General features: G+C 44.1%; 1 protein-coding gene and 1 long non-coding RNA gene across 4 annotated transcripts in view; one reads left to right on the top strand and one right to left on the bottom strand.

Moving 5' to 3' along the window:
- LOC308197221 overlaps window positions 1–14279 on the top strand; it is a 27636-nt gene that overhangs the window by 1971 nt on the left and 11386 nt on the right. The window contains exon 2 of the long non-coding RNA XR_013952686.1: window positions 53–140. This is a non-coding gene — a long non-coding RNA (uncharacterized lncRNA). The remainder of the gene's footprint in view (window positions 1–52; window positions 141–14279) is intronic.
- COL13A1 (collagen type XIII alpha 1 chain) overlaps window positions 4084–14279 on the bottom strand; it is a 99198-nt gene continuing 89002 nt past the window's right edge. For all 3 annotated transcript variants that reach the window (XM_080597313.1, XM_080597311.1, XM_080597312.1), the window contains one exon: window positions 4084–13551. In XM_080597313.1, coding sequence (XP_080453439.1) covers window positions 13549–13551 — 3 coding nt within the window. In that variant the 3' untranslated portion in view covers window positions 4084–13548. The remainder of the gene's footprint in view (window positions 13552–14279) is intronic.

Raw genomic sequence — 14279 nt, 5'->3', positions numbered from 1 at the left:
TTCCCTAAAATAAAAATCTAATTCTTCCTTTTCTCTTTATCACCCACGACAGGTTGCTCCCATTTTCTGCAGCAAGAGCCACACGTCCCAGCAGCCGTCGTGTCCCTGCAAAAGTCGCCACACCGCTGGCAGCAGAGCAGGTACTCTCTGGAGACAGGCTTTCCTGTTTTGCAGCAGCTTTCTGCTATTGCTTACGTTATTTCTTTGGGGATCGTGGTCTGGGAGGGGGTTCTGTGTCCAGGGAAGTAGCACCAGCACGGAGGAGACCTGTGTGCTTAGTGAGCTGTGCGTGCAGGGCCTTAGAAGTGGCCGTCAACTCACAAGCCACGATGCAGACCAGCAAGGATGGAGAGCTACCACCTGGTAGCTTTCAGAACCACCTTTTTTAGAGCAGCGCAGACACACACATTTTCTTCCCAGCTCTGAGCTCGGTGTTGAACGCTGAGGCTGCACGGGAGTGTGGCTAGCAGGTCCCTTACGCTGCACGACGAGGCCTCTGTGGCAGCGGGTATCTTCGCCATCATGGTAGGCAGGGGATGAGCCCAAGGTTTTCTGTCACAATAGCTTTATGTTCTGGTCTGTCAGATCAACTTGTTCAGGGAAAGATCATGAATAAGTTGCATTCCTCAAATGGAAAATTTACAGCGCTGGATTAAGCAGGAGCTTCTCCTCACCATCAACAGGAGCGGAGTCTGCCCTCGCTAGGTTGTGCAGAGACCATCTGCCAGTTGCCTTCCCAGTGCAAATACAATCTGTTCCTTTGTCAAAATAAACAACATAGCTATTGACAGAGCAGTTATAGACTGCCGCCTGCCTAACTCACCAGCGAGTGGAATAACAGCCTGTTTATGGCACTCTCGCTTTTGGACAGAAGCTGTTATATCTCAAACATTGCAATGAATATTTCATAGCGCCAGAACCAAGAGATACGGCTTCACTCTTGCTTAGGCTGGCAGGCATCCAGGGTTGGCCTGGCAGTACAGTAATGTCAAGTACTCTGAAAGCTCTGTCTTACTGCCCCGTGTAATCCAGGAGTTTTATCAAATCAGTACAAGTGTTGTCATGTTGTTAGGACAGCCTAACACAATAAAAGTTGGTGTGCGTATGTTATGGCAGTAGACAACAGATATAATAACTGAGTTCTGCAAATAATCTGTATTTCTGTTATGACTTTTCCCCATTTTGAGCTATTTCTGAATCACACACACACACCCTCCATAGCGTTTACAACTTTAAAATGCTAGTATTTTGTGCACAGCAAGCTCTTCTTAAAGGAAGCAGAAAAACTAAATCCTTTTTTTGAACTCTCTTATTGTAGTATTAGTGTGAAACCAGACCTTGGCATATACTTCAGAATTAAACTGTTTTTGTGCACGTCAGGTTCTGGCATGGTGTTTAAGGTAGATTGGTGGTTAGGATATCTTCAAAAAAAGTTGCAAAGTAGCTAATGCATAAGCAAAAAGAAGAGAGAAGTGTTTCCTGCCTAAGCACCCATTCTAAAAGCTGAATGTGGCTTATTAGAGGAAAAAAAAGTATTTTTCATCCCTGTTACCTATTATTAAACACGAGATGCAGACTGCAGAGATCATTGTCTCGACTCAATTAGTCATATAAATAAAAATATTAATATAATAGGAATATTCAAATAGTTATGGTTATTCCTGATAATCATGTCTTTTTTGTCAAATTGAAATTTACAAAAATCTTTTAGAATTAGAGAAAAAAAGAATAAGGGAACAAAAAAGGGAAAAAAACACTATGTTCAGTTCCAGAATACCCTGTAGGGTTTTATCCTCCACAGCTCAGAAACAATAGCCAGAAACGGGCGAGGTGTACGGAGAAGTGGCACGGTGATCACACACATGGAATGGCTTCTCTGAATAATTAAACAGGTTGGGACTTCTAGCTAAGAAAGCTGAGGCACACTACAAGACGAGAAAGGCCACATCTGTTTCTTTTGCCTCGTGTCCCTGTTCCTCCAAAGGAAGGTATCTTTGTTGTTAATAAATAAAACTCCTATTTCAGTCTCTGAGCTTAAGCAAAGCTGGATGGATAGAATGGTAAGTTTGGCTCCAGATTCAGACGATAACCAAACACTGCCGATCCCAATGTAGGAGGCAGAAAAGCCTCTATGTCTGTAACGCACACATTTCTTGAAGCAAACTACAACAGCGTGCTTACGCTTCTACCACAGCACGGTTTTTCAGGGATGCCTAGAGAGAGATGCAGAGAACACCACACCCCAGCAGGCACCCAGGGACGTCTGCTCTAAGGGTATTGGGTCCTGGCATTTGTGGAACTTCGCTTTTCGTTGGAGGAGCAGGGGTGTAGCACTTCATCAGCGCACTGTTTGGTCATCAGGTTGCTCCTCTAAGCATCACATCAGATTTGTGCTTCAGGATGTTTTCGTAGCAAGCTGCCACAGCTCACGGAAAACTAGATTCTATTTCTCATTCCTCACGAATTTGCGGAGGGATCTTTGGTAGCTGTTTCTGAGTAGTTGTTCTTGTGCTAGTAAAAATATTTGTCCCTTTGCACTTACCCCTTTGGTATGATTTGGAGCTGTGATAGATATTCCCTTTCTCCTCTGGTGACATTTACAAGCACGGTATCTTCCTGCACAGGACCAGTATGCTCTGAGCTTTTCTCAGAGAAACTTCAAAGGACAGGACAGCACTGCACATTTGTCTACTTTCATAACTGCAGCTCAATTTGATTTAAAATAGGCAATTTGAATCATAAATCAGCTTTTTATTTTTCCCCACAGAGTCCTCAGGTGAAAAAAAAAATCTCAACCTGATCTATAAATGGAAATGTATAGAAAGGCTTCATTTGGGTCACTTGTTTGTCAGGGGCAGTATACAGCTAACTTCCAAAACACTTATTTATTGCACAAGTGCAAAATGTACTGCTCCCCCGAGGTATAGTGATTATACTTGCAGGAGCCTTTAAAAAAACAAAACAAAAACAAAACAAAAAAACACAAGAAAAACAGAAGTGACCTTAGAGCCCCAAGAAATAATGGGAATCATAGGTTCCTAATGCATTTTCCTCTCCAAGCTGAAGCATCATAATGTGCTTTTTTTTTTTTTTTATGCGTAGCTTAGTGCATCAGTCCCTGTTAACCACCCAGATCCTTGAGGATTGTCTCATGATCCAGGGCTCATCGTAGCTAAACCCAGAGGAGGTCAGGAGCGAGGCACTTAGTTTTGCTGTCTAACAGCTCAAGAGCTAAAGGTTTTTCAGCAAATCACTTCCCTCTCAAGGAAACGCCACTGTGTCCATGGGCTCTTTCCCTTTGAGTTAATGCAGAGAGAAAGCCAGGAGGGGCAGAGACGGATGTTCCTGGAGCTGCCCATTTCTCCCCTTTGGCTGAGAAGGGAGCCAAGGGAACCTTGCTTCAAGGCAGGTGTCTGATTTTCATGTGTCTCGAGTTAGAGGAGGTAAACATATCTGGGGCATAGTGCGATGGTCGTGTTGGCTGTCACAGCGTTTGAGGCCAATGACACCTTCCCTCTTGTTACCATGCCAAAACCAAACCGACAGGCCAGGTGCTGCTAGCCTCAAACCATCAGCCAAAGGCTCAGTCATTTGGGTTTTCTTTGCTCCCCCCCCCCCCCCCCCCCGTTAGCAGGGATTCTTAAAAGCTGATCAAATGCTTTACTTTAGGTCAGATCCCTTAGACAACAGCTTTTGGGTTCTGAGCCTGTTATTTTGTGTTTTCAGAAAGAGCTCCGATAAGGCTGGTCAGGTAGCGGGGGGATTTGGGGTCTCTGGTGTCCAGTAACAGAGCTCAGCTGATATTGCTGCCTTTCCCTTAGCACAGGCACCACGTTGGGCTCTGTCCTCTATCCAGCTGTTTTCACGAGGCTGGTGAGAAGGTTTTTGAGACTTTTGCCCCCCTGCCAAATCGGTTGAGATGTGCCACCTAGTTCCACAGTTCCTGGGGTGACTGGTGAACAGCAGATGGCGTCCCTTCCTTAGGATCTTAATCTGAACACCACCCCCAAGTGCACAGAGGGGCCACCGATTTCTGGTGTGTGATTTGCATTAGCTGGCATTTAAAGAGACAGAAACTTCATGTAACTAAACAGGTATTTTTATAAAATGGAAAAGAAAGTATGTACATCAGACAAATGCAGATCGTACTGGAATATTATGGCACACAGATTAAAATAGAAACCTCATTAAAACATTGACACCACGGAGTAAAGCTTCAACGCAAGGCACAGGGAATTCACCAGACTCCTCTTGGAAAACGATGGGATGACACACCAAATAGGGTGGTCTGCCAACCATCGGAACAATCACCCAGCCCAAGACATTTTCTGTTACCTCCTGCCTGGTTTTCCAGCTCTCCTTCGGTTTTCCAGAAGTCCATTCCCCAAACTTCCTCCTGGAATCCCCCAGGTTTATTCTCATCATGATGCAGTGAATAGGCTAAGGCATTTAAAATACCAACACACAGCTCTCGCATAGCAATTTTCCTCATAATATAAAACAGCACCTCAGAATAAGATAAGTACTGTTTTCTTTATCTGATAACTTGGTACTTGGTGATTAAGTGTATAAAATTTCCATCGCTTGCAAGAAAGTAGAAATGCTTTAAAGGCACTATAATTAAGCTGTGGGTTACTTTATTGTAACTGAACTTCATTTATTACTGAGCAGTCATTCAGCAACTTAAGCGCACACCTACTCTTAAGGACAGGCATGGTTTCTGTGAAACCATTCAGTTAGTTAATGGACGCGAAGTGGGGAACTGAGGCACAGTTCTAGTTCTGACAAAAATCGTAGGCTAGTTTTCATTCATACTGATGGAAATCATCAGAAGTGAATCCCTTTTCTCATACATGTTAAATGTTTCATCTGTTAATATCTTTTAAGTTTAAAATCACACAAACATTTTGCTTATAAAATAGTGTAAAAATACTTACAAAGAAAAACAAAATTATTTTAAGTTCTGTTATGATCAGTAACTCCTTATGCCATAGCTCAGAGTGTAACCCTACAAAACAGTACCTCTGCTTTTCTAAAATAATGTTAGAAACATTCAACATGGAATTCAGAATTTCCAGGTTTAAAAGACAAAACAAATCAAAGTTCTCCTATTACCACGGAAAAAGTAGAAAAGAGAAAGCAAATGCTCATTTTGGCTGAAGAAGCTCCTACAGAGGCTGGAAAGATTATGGGAAAGAACAGCCTTTTGTTCTCTTCATTCTAGCAATTATTTAATGTGGAATTTTCTTACAGGCCAAAAAACATCAAAAGGAGTTGAAATAGTGTCTCAGAATCAGCACATTGACAATAATAATTACTGGTAATACAAAAGAACATTACAGCACTTACATTCGTGAAAGCCAAACAACATTGGATATTTAATATTAATAAGAGTTCAATATAACCAATGTAAAAAGTGTATACAGACTTAAATGTCTCAGTCAATCAGTGTTTATAGGAACATGCAGAAACAATGCCCTGTTGATATTTACCCATAACTCATCACTTTACTACAGCTACATTAAATATTGTACATTCTATGCCACCAAAAAAAATAAAGTCTCTCTTGTAAAATTCAAGAAAACCAGATAGGTAACAAATTGCTTCAGCAATCATTCTCCTGCAGGGATTAGTGAATTAACGCCTGACTGACACTGGCCGACGAGCAGACCTTTGGCAGAAAGCATCCCCAGTGTCAAAGAATTTGGTGTCCAAATTAGAGGAAGATGAGAAACAAGCAGTGCCAATGACACAAGTGTTCCAGATGTGGGAAAATGACACCAGGGAGGTGTTTTGCTGTGCTCTGAGGGCTCTGGGTACCAAGGGGAGATCCACTTGACACACCTTTCTTGGCAGAGCTCATAAACAGGGATGGAGAAACCCAGTGAGGAAACCATCAGCCACATGTAGTGAGCTGGGGAGCGGAGAGCGCCACCTCTGCACAGCACTGCTCTGCACTGGCTGCATTCGGCACATATCGCAAAGGTGTGCTTCTAAAGCAGATCCCCTGCCTGTGCTCACACGCTCTGCCTTGGCTCCCAGCACAGAACTGTCACTGAATATACAGACTGGGTTCCTGGCAGATGAAGCTGAACAAAAAGGTGATCTTCAGCAGCGTATCTTATGCATCCAAATCACTAATGGCAGCCAGCCTGCGAGGCCAGACAAAATCAAGGCCTCCACAGTCACAAATGGAACCTCTTGAGCCAAGGTGGTTCCTCAGCAGGACCTGGTTTCTACTTCAGACCTGTTCTTCTCAGACAGCACTGACTGGCAATGTAGATGTGCCCCGTCAGTTCTATCACCAGCGAGCCCGTGGCATCTGCAGGCTCTCCCTGTAAATCAGCAACTCCCCTCCCATTACTTTGCTGCTGAGCATCTGGAGTCAATTTTGCATCGTTAAGTCTGAGAATTTTGTGGAGTCAGGCCATTCCCCAGCATCAAAGGGATGCTCAATCATCCTTAACAGGGCGGGGAGAATGCAACAGCTATGTTCTGCCCCAATTTACCCTATCTCTAAATGAAAAATGGTGAAGGGCAAGAAGAAGTAAAGTAATCCCGTTGGGTTTGACAAGTGGGAAGTGACTGAGGGTGAGCCCGTGCTGTAGCTGAGGCTCCTGCTGCTGTCCCTCGCGTGCTGTTTCCGACACCTGCCCCCTACTCCATCGCAGGGATGGCCAGCGCTGTGTCTGGTTCTGCTGCTTACCTTTTCTGAGGGCTTCTACCACTGTTATAGTGGCTGGGCACTAAAGAGAGCAGGCAGGATGACTTTACCAGTCTAGGATGGCATTTTCCCCTCCCAACTTCAGGTCCTCTGTAAAAGTAGGGGGGGCTACAAAGCATAATCCCAAAATGAGTTCTCACCAAACAGGGCTTGGCATCAGCACAGCCATCATTATCATCTGATCTGGGCCTGGGGCCGCAGAAACTAAACCCTTGCCCCTCTGGGCAAGCCAGCAGAAGGTAACTGCTGCAGAAGAGGCAGTGGACTTCCGAGGAAGCACGTCATCTCCTCAAAAGACTCGCCAAGATGGTAAGACTGCTTGGTCTGCAGCTTGAGCATAACACCAGGGTAAAAGCAAATCTTTGCAGGAGAGCAGAAGGGAAGATTTACTGAAGCAATGTTTTGAAACATTACTGTGAGAGAACAATGGAATTATCACAAAATGGAATTTCACACGCCCAACAAATCCCCGCCAGGGACAATGGACTAACAAACACAGCCTGCAAGAGAAAGCAAGAACACAAGATCCTTTCCATCAGTTTCACAACCGATCCTCTTGCACCTACCACCAACATGTCTAACCTACTACACTCAGCATGTGACAGCAGTTAAAGTCATGTTTTGTAGCAAAGAAAAAAGAAGTCTAGCAAGATTTTCTTAAACAAACAACCCCTCTAATATTCGTACTAATTCTGTTTGAAAAAAACACTTCTTTCTTTGATAACTTCAGCAAGCAAATAATCATAAGAAAGCTACGAAGCTAAACTGGTCTTGCCACGTAGCATTTTAAACAGTAGAAGCTTTACAGTCAACTCCAAAAACTTAACAGATATCTACGGTCTTAATTCGTATTTTGCTGTGATTTTTTCCATTGGATCCAAGTGTTTGACAATGAAGGGCTACAAGAAAGGAGGAAGGAGTGCAGGAAGGACAGATAAATGAGTAGGAAAATGATCAAACTGTGACCAACACAGATTTTCTGAAAATGCAGAAAAAAGTCCTTGTCCCTGACAAAATGGGTACATCTGGAAATAATAGGGACAAAAACAGGGCAAGGGGAAAAACGGGGATGTGTAAAAGAAACAGGCTCTCACATTTGCATGCGTGTTCGATGTGGAGCAAAGGCTGAAGATGAGCTGAGTGTAAGTGCACTGCTGGATCTAGAGGAGGGAAAACAACAGCGAGAGACGACGATACTGTGGTAGGTAACAACCAGGAGCTTGCTGTTTTCAAGAAAGCATCTTTTGAACTGCTAGCTCAGAGCTACCTCCTAGCTAAGTCTGAGATTTCAGGCTGTAGAATGCTCCTGAAGAGGGCACAGCAACTCTTGCCAGACTCATTTCTAAATGACAGACCATATAAAATCAAAAGAGACCATCTTTAATCAACTGGTCCCTCGCGCAGCCCTTTTGAATTTTGTAAATGGAGTTTTGGAGAGACCGTTTTGTCTGGGAGAGGTCACTGGTACCTGGTCCCTAGGCGCAGCCTGTGGGGATGCGTTTGTCCCCACTGAAAACCGGTTTGCCTATGGAAAGCACCATCTTACTCTTGAACTTTGGGAGAAAAAACAACACGCTAGGAATGTCCCTAGGACATTTTGAGTCAGAAACTTTTACAAACTTATTCCAAAAGCTCATCAAAAATATATTTAAAAGGAAACACTAGAAAAGAGCAAACAAATTGCCCCCAAAATATCGTTAATAAAAAGAAGTGTAGAAGTAGCATTATCAAACTATATACATAATTTTTTTTATTAAAAAAGAAGAAAAAAGCACACCTACCGCCTGCAGTTCTGGTCAGGTTCTCCCCTTCTCCCCCCACCCCCCAAAGAAATAAAAAATAAGAATTAGAAATAAAATAGATTAACCCTTTCATCAGCCTGGTTCCTAACTGAAACAATTTATTCCCCTACTATTGTGCTTACTGAACACATTTGTTAAGAAAAAAAATCACAATAGGTGTTCTTTAGATCAAACTCCAAGTAGAACTTTTCCCCTGCTCTTTTTAAGCCTTGAATTACGTTAAAAGTATACTTTCTATGCAATGGACAAAAAGGTACGGCTGCGGGGTACAGATGTCCTTCTCAGAAGGTCGGGACTATTCCAGCTGAGTGGACAAAGGCTATCTGAACAAAGGTTATTGCGTTTCTGGGGCTTGCTCAGATTTATTAAGCATCACTTTGAACCTGAAATCAGCTCCTTCTCTCTGAAGCAGCATGAATTGCTTGTCATTTAGTTCTGCCTAATGATTTAGATATCATTCATTAACTCTAATAATAATGGCCCCGATTCACCAGAGCACTTAAATATGCAAATAGTATCATTTAGGCCAATGGCAATCACACACTCAAAGTTAAATGTGTGTTTTAATGCTTGGACAAATGGGATTCCCAATGTACTCAATGAAGAAGAAGTGTTACGAGTCATGTTCACAATATATGCACTTAGTATTAATTTTAGCTTTTTTAGTGTATTGGAAGAGCTCTGGTGAAAAGACTACAACGTTCATGTGAACAGGATTTAACCTGCAGCAGTGGGAACTGATGGCAGGTTTGTGTGGCAGTTGGTATGAGGTACCCACAGTTGTATGTTCTGACCTTCAGGTAGCTGGGAAATGTCCTCTGCGCCCCTCAGCACCTTGCCAAATCTTTATTGCCTTTCAATAAATGTATTAGAACACGTGACAGTGGGATTTGACCCTTGTGATCCTTATTTTCCATCTGGAAGTACATCTGTTGAAAGGTACCCACAGAAAGGGCCTTAATATGACAGCAAAATAATACTTCTGGAGGGCTCCAGACAAAAAAAACATCCAGTGTGTTTGGTGGAGACCAAAGCAGAAATACAGGAAGCAAAGGAACTGTTCAGTGAAACCAGGTTTTATCCATACTTCACATTTTCCTTTTCTGACAAGATATTTCACGCCTTCAGTATCTAGTATGTTTTCCCCTTTTCAGCAAAAGGCTTCATTCCTTTCTAATTTACCAGGAGAAAAAAAGTTTGTGATGAAAAGGTTAAAGATGGAATCATCAAAGATACAGGTAGAAGTTTGTCATCTGGGAACCAGATACGGTAGGAAAAGGTTTTTCATGTCCTCGGAGCAGCACTCTAAATTGAGCATGCGCAGCTTGACTGACTTTCCTAAAGAAAACTGTTCCAGAAGGATTTCTTTCTTGGATCAAAGGATCCCCCCACTGAAATTGTTTATATCTTGCACTCATTTATACAGCAGCTGCTGGAAAACGAGCCCAATTCTTCATCTGAAGAGCCTGACCACAATAATAGACTGAAGTGAAAATGACCAAAGAAAGAGAACACAAACGGTGTCATTTTCAAACTCTGCCACTGGCCTCTGGGAGAAGGCCGAAAGCAAAGCAAGAAGCGCTGGCACGCTGAGCTCCCACGGCCCCACCAGGCATTATCTGGGCACAGACTCCTGGCGCACAGTTGAAGAACTCTTCCCAAGCTCCAGGGAGGGAACTTGCAAAGCATCTCCAGCAAGTCTTCAGGAAGGTCCTTCTTCTCCTTTCTTTTTGCTGTCATTTCCCAAACTCCTCCACCCTCGTTTCTCTCACTTTTTGGCTATCAGCCAAGGAGTTTGACCCTTGAAGGGGCAGACAAACAATTTCACATGAAACAGGCCAGTTGGAAAAACAGCACTCAGCAGTGACAACGACCTGGTCCCAGGTTTCAGCAGGGAGAGGCCCTGAAACTAAACTGCTAGATTTGGAGTGGCACAAGCCCAGCCTCTGCTGGTCAGGTTTTTCTTGAAATGCAAGGCACATACGTTTGGGAAGAGCAGCTGATCGCTACAATTTCACTCTGACTCACAGCCTCAGATTGATCAGCAGCGGCTGGTGAGATCTCTGTTCCCACAGCGTACAGCGGTTTCAGATTTTATGAATACAAGGGGCTATCTACTTCAGGTAAGAAACAAAAAACAGGTTTTCGCCAAGGTATAAAAGGGACTACTGGTTTTCAAACTAAAGTCAAAATTAAATGAATTTTCAAGTGAGTAGATTCTCCTCTGAAACATCAGTCTCAAAAAACTTTAAAATGCTTTTTGCTGAATTAATTTCAGCTTTTAAGGGAACCCAAAAGGAAGCCTCGGAAAGTCATATACTGTGCTGCCCACAATAAACACCTTAGAGCCCAGCAGCGACCATGAAGACAAACCAAGGCTGTGAACAGAACCATCTGAGACAGAGAAAAGGAATGTAATAAGAACAAGCACATGAGCTGATGCCACGTACACGTGCATTTAGGAGGCACACACCTTTGCTGACAGAAAGTAGCTGAGTCATACAAAAGGAGTAGCACCAAAGTCTCCCAGGGTTTGCCCTGGTTAACTCAGGAACACCTCCACTGATGGCAAAGGAATTATGCTGGGGCAAAGCTGGAAGTAGGGAGCATCAAGCCCCCTTTGGTCAGACTCCTCCCCTGCATTTTGCTGATACAAGTCAGGTACTTTTAAAAGTTGCGGCAATTGCATTTCAAGGTCCCCTCTGCCTCAGGCAGAAGCTTTCTCTCTCACAAATATATCACCTAAAAATCATCCCAATAAACCAAAACAGACAGAGGATCAGTTTGAGACTCCTAGAGGAGCCTTCAGCAGCTGCGTTAAGACAACACAACACACATGTGCTTCTTTTGCTTTCAGATGAGGCAAACCCAAGCAAAGTCCCATGCAGTACAGTCACAACAGTTACAAAACAAAAATACACCACTCACAGCAAAGGGAACAAGAAGTATTGGCAGGTTCTTCTACGGACCTATCAGTTTTTGAGAATTAACTACAGCCAGCATTTTTAGAAAGGACTGAAGCATTCAAACCACCTACCTTGTGGGCTACATGCTATAAGAGCAGAGAAGAAACTCCCTGCTGCCACTACCATCACCTTTCAAAACCAGCAGTGTACCTGGAGGGGCTTTTATTGCTTTGTGTTCAACAGGTGTGTAATTAAAACGCCAGAGCTGTGTGGTATCCTTGCTTAAATGAGTACTGTTCTTGGCTAAGCAGCTGCAAAGCTTTGTACCAACAAGCTGGGTCTTAACAAGAGACCTTACTGAGAAAACAAACAAGAATCCCTCAGTGCTCTGCAGTTCATTTTCTTTTGGTGCCATGTCAGCTCCAGTACCCCAAGCATCTCATGAAAACATCATACATAGAAAAGTTTCATCCACAGCACAATGTTGGCATAAGAAGAAATGTTTGTAAAGATCACAAATTAGTTTAGTTTGAAAGTTACATGGAGCTTCCTAACTGCAAGAGCAATCTGAGCAGGGAACAGCCTGTAGGCATGGGACGCAGGGTGGTAGAAACCTCACTGTTTTTTAGCTGAAGCTCAATAAATTTCTGATAGGGTGAGGTGACAAACGGCTTTCAATCAGACAGGGGCTGGGCTCCGCTCCTGGGGCAGTCCCTGGCCAGCCTTTTCTTCTGCACACCAGAGAAGCATGTATCCTGCCATCGTCGTGCTCTGGTGGGGCTAACAGGCTTCGTGGAGGCAGCTGGCAAACAACCAGCTAGCAGCTTGAAAACAGCTGAGGAGCAAGTGCAGGAGGTGCTCATGATCACTTCAGCTGGTACAGCTGTAGCCAGGAGAGGCAGCTGGGGGCACAGCCTGTGGTTCCTGTGGCACTGCTGGAACTGTGGTGGTAAAAACCATACGGCAGCATCATGAGGGTACCGATAATGAGGATTTTTAAGTACTGAAAGCATCTCTGTATCCCCCTTAAAGCCCCAGGTTACAACCTGTCCTTCACCCTTTGTGAACGACCAAGGAAAGTGGATGTGTTTTAGGGAACAGATTTAGGCTTACACTCTTTTGCTAATTTTGTAAGAAAAGCGGTCTGTGATGTTCCTTAGTCTGATGATGTATTTTTTTCTTGTTGAGTAACTTAGGCTTGAGACATTAACAATAGCAGGACAGGAAGTGTAATTAGGGTGTACACACGCAAGTTATGACACACTGCAAATTTGCATGCGGCTTTGGTTAGCATTAAAAGAGCCATGTGGATCGGTTTATCTAATAACCATTCATTAGGATATCATCGAGGTATCTGCCATCTGCTTAATTTTAAATGAAGCTTTAATCAAGCTAGTTGCAGGCCTACAATTCAGAAAGATGTCTGAATTCCTGAACTCAGTGTTGTGAGGGTTAATCCAGCTAAGTGACTGCCAGAGGCAGGAGACCGAGAGGCTCTTCGTACATGCCAGGTCTGCAGCTCGTGGGGACAACTCCCTTTCTGCGTGGCCGAGGAGCAGCCCCAGGGGCTGGCACAGGCTGTGCTTGGCTACCTGAGTGTGGTGCTGAAATGTGGCTTCCTCCAAAATTATTCATCAGGGAACCTCTAAGTTCCCGATGTACGGGGGCTGTCGTAAGTCTTGCCAGCAACACCCTTATTTTACCACCAAAACCCTGTGTGTGTCTCTTTAATAAAAATATGTAATACTTAGAAATACTCTTGAATGATTCCAGACTGAAAAATGAAAACGACCTTTGAATCTATACAGGGCAGCTCCTTTGGGCACTTTTTAATGCAATAATTTATTAAGTTCCTATATTCATCATGTGTGCACAAGTATCATGTAAATATTACAGCTGTACTCCATGACAAAACAAGCGTAAAGCAGACAAAGAATTATACAGAGAACCGACAAACAGGGAAGAAGGGAGATCTAGTATTTTCTGTACAAAAAATATGCAGCTTCTTGATAATTTGTAAAAATGCATAACTTTTGGCATTTCAGAGAAGAACACTGTATAAAAATAAATATTCTATGTAAAATAACACACACAGGCCAGTCCAGGGTTAGAATCATCACTGCAAAAGAAAACAAACGGGCGTTAGTGGCAGTTCTCCAACAACAGTTAGCAACAGCTCAGCGGGGCAGGGAAGGACCACTTCAGGGGACGAAAGGACAGAGGGACCCCACGAGGGAAGCTGGCTCCAGCATCTGCTCCACGAGGAGAGCCGGTGCTGGATCTCAGCAGGCATCCTTCATGCTCTCCTGGAAGCGAGGCCAGGAGCTGCGGTCCAGGCTGCTCTGTACCTCTGCCTTCTCCAACCACCGTGGCTCGTGTACTTTGAGTTAAAGCACGCAGCAGGTCACGGAGCGGGGCCAGACCCTGAGGAGCAGCAGAGGCATTTACGGGAGCCTCCAAAGGGAGCTCCTTAGATGGGCGAGCCAGCAGAAACAAGGCGAGAGTGGAGGGACCGGCATTCACACACCGGTGCTAGCCCATTGGTGCTGACAGCCCATCCCCTTGCAGCAGCGCCTCCCCCAGCAGCAGGGGTATCGCTGCGCAGGTGTTGGAGCAGTTCAAGGCCAGACAGCTCAAAGGCCACAAATGCAATGGTCTCCTTTTTAGCCCATAAAACTGACCAGCATACAAACAAGGGAGAGTTTTGCTTGCTGCTTTTCAGAGGTCTGGTCTGGAAATCCCACGCTTGCCTCCACACCTACTTTGCCCTTAGCCACACTCATAGAAAAACCAGTGGGACCTGCAGCACAGCCAGCTCAGCACAGCCACAACAGCTCCAGGATTATT

Source organism: Anser brachyrhynchus (genome assembly GCF_964034855.1).
Source record: "Anser brachyrhynchus genome assembly, chromosome: 6".
Lineage (NCBI taxonomy): Eukaryota > Metazoa > Chordata > Aves > Anseriformes > Anatidae > Anser > Anser brachyrhynchus.
This window is presented reverse-complemented; position numbering and strand designations above follow the sequence as displayed.